The 10,913-nt window shown below is 41.2% G+C and overlaps 1 protein-coding gene across 1 annotated transcript; it reads right to left on the bottom strand.

Moving 5' to 3' along the window:
* Window positions 1-2,419: 2,419 nt before the first annotated feature.
* On the bottom strand, window positions 2,420-7,368 carry mafb (MAF bZIP transcription factor b). Its single transcript, XM_088006314.1, has one exon. It carries the CDS (start codon window positions 5,492-5,494, stop codon window positions 4,514-4,516), a length of 981 nt encoding a protein of 326 aa, XP_087862440.1. The 5' UTR covers window positions 5,495-7,368; the 3' UTR covers window positions 2,420-4,513.
* Window positions 7,369-10,913: the final 3,545 nt, after the last annotated feature.

The raw sequence follows: 10,913 nt of genomic DNA, 5'->3' as shown, positions 1-10,913 counted from the left end.
AATCACCCCTCGCTTCATTGAGATGCAGGTAAAATACGCAAGGGTCGGGCTCGGCTCCAGCTCGGCTCCAGCTCCACCCTGCATGACACAAACTCGAGCATGCCGACCATGCTGTCTGCATCTCCCAGAACTTTCCACAGCCTCTGTGCTCTGAAACTTAAGCTACTCTGATTTTATTTACCCAAATCATCACTCTTGCTCTCCAGCTGTGCATTCCAATCACAGCTTCTTGCATACACATAAATGCAAATCTGGCTGCAGAGAACCACAAATCCAGACCCAGACAATTAAATTTCCCTCACAATGCCTTCCGCTCGCAAGGAAAACAAATATCACACAAGGCATCTACAGGCAAGAAGAAAGCCGTGTTTACAGCCGTGGCATTCTTTGCTCATGCACAGCTGCGATGGGATGGGGAAGAGGTAAATTATTGGGGTTTCAAATAAATGACATAACTCAGGACACAACAAGAGGGCGAGGGGAGGGAGCAGCTCTGCCTCTGACAGAGCTGGATGATAGACGGAGCACAGAGGAACATGAATGCAGCTGATTTAAATCACTTTAAATGTAAATGTTTATCGCGTGGAGTGATGCAGATGCAGATTGAGTGGAAAAGATTGAAAACGTTTCCTCTTTTGAATGCGAATTTGTTTTTAACCCTTTGGGTTTGGTGGTTATTGTCTGGGAGTGGGGGGTGGGGGGGGTTGGAATCAGGGAACAGAAATTCAATAAATATCGCTTTGTGACTCCTACTGCTGCAAAGTGTATTTTCACATTGATGTGAACTCTTTTTAAATTTAAAGTCAGGAGCGTGGAGTTAAATCTGTGGTGAATCTTTTGCCATGAGAAGCAATTATTATTATTTTTTATTTTTTCCAGGTTGGATCATTTTGATTCTGCTAAAGGAAAAAATGAACAGGTACCTGCTTTTGAGTTTAGATGAACATTCTTCAAAGATGGTAAAGATAAAGCGAGAAAATTCCTCGGCGTCATGATAAACTGACCCGTTCCTTCAGATTTAATACGCTTAAGCTAAAGCACATGGACACCCCTCCACCACAAGGTCACACATAAGACCTTGCTCGCTGCCTACTGAGCCCCCGCACACAAACAGACACTCGACAGACGACCACATCCTTTGTCTTACTAATTCTGAGACATTAAAGCAAAGCACATGATGATGATTCAAATGTCAATACTGATAAATTTCAAAGTGATTTCCCATAGTTGACCTGAAAGAGAAGAGACCAATATTGTGACAGCAGACAACTACATTATCTTTAATAACCTAATCATTGGACAGACTGCAAATGATCACAGCGCAGAAGTCAATATACCAAGCCTGAGAATAGAATTACAGTTCATAATGACGGGATTAATAATGCACCATGTCTGTGCTCTGCATGTGCATGCTTTTCCGTGAACTAGAAGGCGGCGAAAGGAGGACGCGGCAGAGGAAGCTCTGAAATGTTTGCTTCCTGTGCCTCCTGCCCTCTTTCAGCTACAGGAAGCGAAATCAGTGCTACTGAGCTCTCCTGGCCCTTGGTGTGACTAGAGGTCAAAGTGAGCAACAATAAAAAAACAAAACAAAAAAAAACACATCCTACAGAATTTCCACAGCAGCTTGCAATGATCAGCAAATCTTCACCTGTGCAAACCACCGTTCAGCAGATCCCCTGTTGTCCACATGAGAAGCTCAAACTAGACGTTCATGAATAACTGAACTGATCCTGTCGCCATCTCAGAAGGAAAGGTGACATGAAAGACTCACAGTGTCTCCGTGCAGTTCCAGGGGTTATAACACAAATGTAATTAAATAGCTCACTATATTGACCTAATCAGATAGGGGGGCCATAAATTAGTGGACATGCTCACTAAAAGGCCCTCTCCTCTCAGCTAGTGTGCATCTCTGATCGTTTATCATTTGAAAGGAAGCAGGATGGCAGCCAGCATTTCTGTTGTCTCTCACTCCCTTTAAAAAAAAATAAAAAATCACAGACAAATATTCCTGCAGGTAGGAGAGGATTCTTCATCAGTTTGGGCTTTCATGGGAGGCAGTGATGCAGAGGTGAAGCACACAAGGAATGGTCAGGATGGCCTGCAGTTTATGGTTGAGTTGTTCTGAAAAAATCTGTCCTAAAATTTGTGTGATTTTTTTATTATTTTTTTTTTTAAATAATTGAGGTAATCGGCTCTGCAGGGAGATATAAGACAGTTTCTCTCCTGTACACACTGCTTATCATAACCACAACGGTTTGAAACAGAATGGGTTGGTTTTGCACAGCACCACAGTTCAGAGCCCGTTCAGCCTTGATCTTAGTGCTGCTCTTTAAGGTGGAACAGAACTGAAACCCTCTGCATGAAGCTGAATTCAGAAACCTGTCCGCTGCTGAAAATCCTAATCCCTGCGACCACCTGCTTTTTTTTTTTTTTTTTTAATTTTATTCAGCGTTTCTACTGGCCAAAATGGCATAAAAAAAAAAGTTTTGGGAAGACGAGTTGACATAGTGGTTACTACATTGTACTAGTTGCACTGGCGTGTCGGAAATGTTAAGTATTGCACATAACTTTGTCAAAAAGACTTAGCGTAGTTTTAATTTGCAACGTCTCGGATTTACTTTTTTTTTAATGTAAAAAATTAATATTCGGTTTTGCAAAATATAGGTTTTCTTTCATCTACACGAAAAGCTTTCTCGTCACTAACAGCTCCGCGTGCTGCCAGTCTGAAAAAGAGGGACTCCATAAAAACTGTATTCAACTAGTGGAGCAGGAAAAAGTACAAGTTTACTCTAAAATCAATCATTAACGTTGCCTTCATCTGAAACCCTGGAGCATGGCTATCCATTCATGGGACAAAATGATTGTTTTTCTTTTTTATTATTATTTTATGTTTGCGGCTTATTTTTTTTTTATTTAAGAGATTTTTCCTTTTGTGGTTTTGAGCAACAGGTATAGGCCGTCAATTTTATTTTCCATTTGATTTATTGTGAAAGGAAAAAGAACATATCAATTTCTCCACTGGAACAAAGCCTTTTAGTAACAATTTGTTTGGATTATAAAATGTATGTAAATTAAAATAAATGGCTTCATAATCTGCAGCTTGATGCTTAAGCAGGAGTTTATCCCGGAGCTGTCATTTTACGCACCATGCGTTTAACATTTGCGTTAGTTCTTCATCATAATTTACATGCGTATAAACAAATGAGTTAACCACTTAGTGACATCTGAACTTTATTTCTTTTTTTTTTATCTCTAGTTACGTTTCAGTTTCAGTCAGAAACTGAAACAAAAATGCGGTGTGTGTATGCGTGTGCGTGTGTGTGTGACGCGCCTTTGAAAACACTGAGACAGATAACATGAAAACTGAACAGAACAAATAAAAAGGATGATCAAGAGAATTAATTAGTTTTCCATTCATGAAGGTTTATTGATGGGTGATAAATGAATGGATTCTGCACGTTGACTTTAAAACATTTCGGTTTGCTTAATTAAAAACACCCGCAGTGTTCTGAATATTATTCAGTATTTTTGATTAATAAAAGGCAAACACAATTATTTTTGTTGCAACAAATGAACTGTTCTTTTTGTCTAATTAAAGCGGCTTTTATGTTTCCCGATTTAGTATTTTACCATCAGTCCCACCTGTTGATTAATCCTTTGTGCCTGTTTGTTAATCATGGAAGGATATTCTGTGAGATCACCCTCTGTGTTTTCTGTTGGGCCTTTCGTATAAATCAATACTGAGTACAAAGTTGCTTCACAGTCATATTCCCCATGTGGCTCCGACAGAAGCCAAAGTCTTGGCCGCAGACAACTTTAAATATTAAGTAATGGTTCTGAGCAATGCAACAAATACACACAAGTTCACAAAACAAAAAGGAAAAAAAACATTGAAAAAGAGCATTTAAAATAGCATCCGAACATGACCAGCATGCATGGTTTCACTTTCTCACCGCAGTCTCCAAACTTCTGATATGACAGAGTTTGGATATTTTCCACGATACAATTCAAATGAATGACGTGACAATGAGATCATTTATGTTCAAATACATATAAAATAAACATAAAATGAAGCTACCGAGCCTGGGAATTTTTTATTTTTTTTTATTTTTCCCAATCAACAAATTTGGGTAAAAGAAGAGGCGCAGAAAGAGGCGCTGGGCAGATAGCTCCTCTGCGCAAAATGTCTGTAAAGAAACATTAAGAAGCGGACTTGAATTCTTGAAAATGTGTCGGAACTATTTATTTATGATGTCTTTTAAAGATGATTAAATAAAAATCAAATAAAAAATCCTCGCTTTGACATGTAAATGAAGTTGAAATGACAGAAACATTTTTTTTATTTGCCTTAAACTAAAGCAGATTTAACAAACAGCTTCGATCAAACCCACACACTCAACCGTCTTTTCTTTTCTTTCTTTTTTTTTTTTTTTTAGTTTTGCGCAATCTAAAAGTTTTCTTTGTGTTTCAGTGTGAAGTTCGCGTATTACAAACTTTTTTTCAGCGCCGACACTCACATGAAAAACTCCGGAGATGAAGGGTTGTTGTCACTGCTGGAGCCTCCGTTTTCTCTGAAGCCGGTGCTGATCAGCTTCTCGTATTTCTCCTTGTAGGCGTCCCTCTCCCTGGCCAGCCGGGAGATCTCCTGCTTGAGGTGGTCCACCTGCTGCATGAGCTGCGTCTTCTCACCCTCCAGGACGTGCCGCTGCTGGACGCGCTTGTACCGACAGGACTGCGCATAGCCTCTGTTCTTTAGTGTCCTCCTCTTCTGTTTCAGACGGATCACCTCTTCCTTGCTGACCCCCCGGAGCTGCCGGTTCAGTTCCCGCACCGACATGGTGACCAGCTGCTCGTCCGAGAAGCGCTCCTCCAGGCGCAGGTGCTGGTGGTTGCCCCCCGCGCCGCCGCCGGACTGGGACCCGGAGGAGGGATGGTGTGCCCCTGTGTGGTGGTGGTGGTGGTGATGGTGGTGGTGGTGGGGAGCCCCGTTCTGGGCCGCGGCAGCGGCGATGACCGCGGACACCACGGCGGCCGCTGATCCCATCTCCTCCCCGGCCATGGCGCCTCCCGCCCCGGCTGCTCCGCCGAACTGCTGCCCTCTGGCATAGCCGTCGAAGGTTTGGAGCTGGTGACTGCTGCTGATCAGCGCCTCTACGGCGTCCTCTGGGCTAAAGCCCAGAGCCTCGGGGTTCAGCTGCTGCTGGTACCCGGTCATCCAGTAGAAATCCTCCAAGTGCGTCTTCTGTTCGCTCCCTGATCCCGGACTGGGCGCCGAGAAGCTTGGAGAGGGGGGAACCGAGCTGCAAGGCGTGCTCATCGGGGTGGAAGATAGGGATCCCCCGGCGACCAGGCGGCTGCACTGGTTGATGCTGCGATCGGGCTCCACCGGCTCCTTTTTCACTTCAAACTTCATCAGATCGAAGTCATTAACATATTCCATGGCCAGGGGACTGGTGGGCAGGTCGGAGTTGCTCATTGCCAGCTCTGATGCCATCCTCTTGCTGTTGACAGTCCTCCAAAGGGGGTGAGGAGCACCTGTCAAAGTAGGCTGCTGAGACACGCACTGAGCCAGCTTGATTTCTTTATTTATTTTCTTCAAAACAGAAGGAAAAGTGAGTTCTCTCGCACTAATTGCGCAGCGCAGGTTCTGGTTTTGTGAGTCGATAAGTTTTTTTTCTCTCTCTCTTCAGTCTGTGTTGCACAGACGCATTGGAGCAGCGCTGTTTCCTCCCTCTCTCCCAGCGTGCGGGTGTCTGAGCGCCGCTCTCTCTGTTTCTACCGTTTAACACTTCATGGCTCCTTTTAGGATTAGTGCGCCAATTTGAGGAGGTTCACGTATGTGTCCCGGCCAAATAGTTGACTAGTAGAGAATGGGAGGAAGAAAAAAAAAAAAAAAACTCCACCCTAGGATTGATAGATTTTTTTTCTTTCAAAGAGATCAGTCAGCCGACGAGTTAAAAACCATTGCTTAGTTTTATAGGCGTCCTGACGTCAGGACTGAAATATGAAATTGACTGAGACCCAGCCAATGAGCACGCCAGTCCATGAACATAATTAGCATAATAGAAGGAAAAAGTTACGTTTTTTTTCTCTTTTTCTTTTTTACTGTCAGAGTCTATCAATGGGATGATTTCAAAAAAAGTAACAGTCGTCTTTTTTGTCGTTTTGAACTGAAACAGACATAAAATCAGAACAATTATTAATATTGTTATGCAAGTTTTAAAAAGTGGGATGCATTCATCTTAGCTCCTCAAAGTACTTTATATCGCAACAAATGATATTTAACAGAATTAAAATGCATCAGAAATAAAAGTTTTTTTTTTTTTTTTTTTACTAAAGCACTCTGAGGAGCCAGACTGCTTTAACTCATTTACTTTACATAGTTTGCATGTTGCCGTTTTACATGTATTTCATTCATTTTATAGCCAAATTGTTAATTAGTAAGTCAATCACAATCCATCTCTAAAGCTGAACTTTTGTGTAATTCAAAATATCATCATAAGTTTTAATAGGTTGTTTTTCCTTATCTGTCTCTTCAAACGGCAGATCCATTGTTTATTTAATTAGAAAAAAAAAGATAAACGGAAACAGATGTAATGATGTGAAGTGAGTGGAAAACAGCAGGGCGAGGGTTTGCTCCGATTCAATTGCGCGATTAGAAAACCCAATGTCGCCACCTTTCGGTGGAAATGATAATTTACCTTCCGAGGTACCGCAAGCCCACTTCCACACTCCGTGTCTCCCGTGTCAATATAAAAACCCATCTCTCTTACAGAACAGTCTGTTCTGACAGCATCTTCACGTCTGTCCTCCTGGACTCCATCGTCCCAATCCCACATTATGATCACAGACTTAGTGTGTCTCTTTTCTGTATCTGTCTCTGCTGGAGCATACTCCTCAGGAGTAGTGGCACATAGGAACAAACAATACGCAGGGCTGTGCACACAGGGCCTGAGAGTAAATAAGAGTGCTCTCTCTGGATCATGTCACACAGGGGGAAGCTTCAGAAAACTACAAAGCCGCCAGCAGATAATCCAACTCCCTGGTGTCCTAAACACAAGTAAATATTCTCCTGGTCCCTGTGACTGTTCATGGGGACTTAATGTTAAACAGGAAGGATAAACATCGTGTTTTATTCATTAGAAACACACAAACAGAAGAAGCCCCTCAGATGCCTTTGAATAAATATTAGCCAGACATAATGTCTCATCTGATGCTGCTGCACATTGTTGCTGACTGGCAGTAACTTTAAGGAATTGAATGTGAATCTAAGACTAACAGAGCAATCTATTTTCACGATTGTCTTGCTTGAATAATTGAGACTTTTGAATACTGTAGCTTCAGTGTGTTTTCTGATTATGAAATTATGACGGTTTTGACATTTTGTTCTGCAAATACTCTTACAGCAAGCAAATAAAAAGAGAGGAAGAAAAGATGCATTTCCACTCCAAGACACTTTCAAGTTAGCTATCTATGTGTACTTTTACTTCTGCTATTGAAGTTGCAGGAACCAGGGCCAAACCAGATCACTGTCGTGAAACTCTATTACAGAAAATTGGAGGTATGGGACAGAGATTTGTAGATGGAGAGTGCTGGACATTCTTCACCAGAATATTCCCTGGTTTTCCTGTTTGTATCTTTGTTCCCCCTTGATGGAATGGTGACCTGTCCAGGGTGTGCTCTGCCTCATGTAAATTAACAACTCGAGTCTGGCTGGAGTCTGATAAATACTGCTGCCACTAGTCTGGTGGAGTTTAGTGGAGAAGGTGTGGGGGAGGCATCCTCTGAGAGACTGATGCTCCAATGGACCCTGCAGCTCCAAGGAGGAGCTTCATAGAAGTACCTTTGTGTGAAGAAGCGTTTTGGCACCCCAAAACTAGCTGCCAGTGATTTCTCAAACATTTATGAAAGAATCAAGGCAACACTCCAGGTGTGTTTGTGAGGAGGGGATAACGCCACAACATGACATAAAGCTCAAAAAAGTTGATTTTACACAACACTCTCCTTTTAAATGCGAACGAAATGAGGCAAGCACCTGATTCTGCTTCTGCATAGTTTATTTATCCTTTCAGAAATGCTGCGCATGTTTTAATTATTCAAAATCTGTGAGTGATACAAACTTCTTATGATCCTGAAGTGACTTTATTTCTGCTGTTTTGGCAGAAATTTGTGAGACACCAGGGTGTATTTTTGACTGGATTTTTAGTCTCTTCTGCCCCAAACACAAGTAAAAAGACATAACTTTGCTGTAACGATACTTATGTAAACTTTGGTCTTATAAAATTTCTATAAAGTTTGGTATGACTTTAGATAAGCCGAAAGTGTAATTATTATGGCATTGTCTTTGGTTATAATTTCATTGCTGAAAGCCGTTGCTTTTCATTTTTACAGTTCAAGCCTTTGAGCCTGAAGAAGATGTCAGTTAGTTTTACTTAAAACAAGTAACGTCTTGGGTAAAATAAGGTTATGGGAGACCAAATTCCTGAGGAAATTTTACTGAGCCTCATCATTGTAAAACTCTCCCTAAGGATATATTGGGCCCTAAAAGGAGTTTTATTTGGGGACCTTCTAACTACCATTAATCAAGGCGGTTCATGTAATATTATTTTTATATCATCCATGTTCAAATCCTATGCAATATGCATCTAACATACACATTACCAACGTTTACAGCTAGAAAGTTCATCAAAATGTTTTGGTGGCCTGCCATGATGCTCGTCGATGGTTAACCACTGCTTCTTTCTGGAGCCACATAGTTGCAGACCACTGTAGACTAGGAACACGTCACCAGATATGTGGTTTTTGAGATGCTCTGGTCTTGCAATCATAGTTTGGTTCTTGTCAAACTAGCCTAAATCTTTACACCTGCCCATTCTGCCTGCTTCAGATCAACTTAGTGTGTAAAAACTTTGCTGCCTAATATATCCCACCCAACAACAGGTGCTATGTTCTGACATCTGTCTCTGTTGATTATAGAAAGATAGAATGAGAAATGGTGGAGCTCAGAAATAGCAACCCTGTCAAACAAGCAAATAAAAAAAGTTTTTTTTTTTTTTTTTTTTACAACCAGACAACATTAATTTAAACAGAAAACTTCAAAAATCAAGAAGCTTTGTATTCCCTGAAAACAACTGAAGTCTCTCTCATGCAAAAAACAAAACAAAGCAAAGGTAAAACAAAACAAAACAAAAAAACAACATCATGTGTGAATCAGACCTGTGAGAGAATTCTTACTTTTGCGGGAGCCCTGTTGGTTTCAGTGCCACAGCAGCTGCTTTGCCCACTTATGAGTTGGGCTGGCCCTGATTAGCATGTTTATATATACAGTATTAGGTCATACAACAGTGGATGCTACCTGCTGCGTGAGCTCTGAGGTTGCCAGATCTCCTAAACCGGGATTTATCTGCTTGGAGTCTCCTGGGTTAACAAGCGGAGTATAGAGCCAATGCATCAACTCCGTTACTATGGCCTAATAGTCCTGTATACAGCTCATTCTGTCTCCCATTGGAGTTTCATGCAGGCAGGCTGCCTTTAAGTTTACTGTTGTCTTTATTGTATTGAGCATATATGTTTGTGTGTACCCGGGTGCACTTAGCATGATCTTGCTGCAGAAGGAGGTCCACTTAAACAATGTTTGCACAGATGAGAACTAAGAGTATTTGGAGTTATTATGGAGGCATAGTTAAGTACCTTAAGTTACATAAAGGCATAGAGAGATGCACAAGCGCAGGCTGTTTCTCCAAGAAATTAATACAGATAAAAGCCAATTCAAAAGCTTTCTTTACATCAGAATTCTTCCCACTGGGAGATTACACTGCTTTAAATGGATCCTCTTATCTTTTGTGTTATAAATGCCAGGGTTGCTGCATTACATGCATCCTGTTAGGAGTATATTTGAAGCCCAGCAACAGCATGTTTGAAATGAGCTGGTTTTTGACCTTTTGCAGTTTAACCCCAGGAGGACACTGGAAACAAATCACCCGCGCTTTACAACGTCCTTTTGATTTACTGGTGCAGTGACTTTACTAATTGTTGCATCTATTAAAAGAATATCATTATGATGAGCATCTTGTGACATGCGATACATGTATTTTCAGCTTGTTAACCTTTTGTTTGCACCTGAGGTTCCAGTGAATTTGCATTCACACAGACCTCTTGTTTATTCCACCAGAAGATTGTTCGTCTCTGTCCGTTTGCTGGAGGGAATTGTTGTGTTTTGAACCAAAATCCCATTTTGTGTAAGTGAAAAGTTGCATAAACACCGTGTCCCGTGGAACGTATCGGTGATGTAAAAGAAAGCATGCTTATTTTACACGTTTGAAAGATTTGTCATTTTGAATCTAGACTCAGACTATTAAAAATCCAAAGCGTGCCAAAAATAGCTAAAAGTATGACCGTGTTTAACAGGGAGCAACTTAAATAAAATGACAGGAACTAAAGGATTTCTGTATTACAAAGATTATGCCTCATAATCATCCATTACATTCCCAATGGGAGGTGGGCTTCATTTTCATCCTCAATCCCTGTTTAATGCCATATATTAAACTCCGGTGGCACTCCAAATGGAGAACAACCAGACGAGTGGGCTCAGTGGGCTCATCTGAGACACATTTAATTAGAAAGAGAGAAAATGAAATGTTTCGTGGGGTCTTAACTAACTGTTGTATCTTTGGTAATGGAATGAGGAACCGTGAGAAGCTATTACGAAGAAAGGAGCACAGAGAACAGCACTGTACCTTTATTTGTCAGAGTTTTATTGCAGAAAGTAAAATGAATGTAGAACCACATAACAATTGAAGACGTTACAATACGACTTCAACATCTTTTGAAAGTGCTGTTTATTTTTGGCTAAACAGGCCTATTTCCGTTATATTCTGTGCCAGAGTTTTTCAGTCCCTCACTTCTTCCACCTG

The sequence above is a fragment of the Poecilia mexicana genome, unplaced genomic scaffold, assembly GCF_051168715.1.
Source record: "Poecilia mexicana isolate PSO_F unplaced genomic scaffold, ASM5116871v1 scaffold_6, whole genome shotgun sequence".
NCBI lineage: Eukaryota > Metazoa > Chordata > Actinopteri > Cyprinodontiformes > Poeciliidae > Poecilia > Poecilia mexicana.
This window is presented reverse-complemented; position numbering and strand designations above follow the sequence as displayed.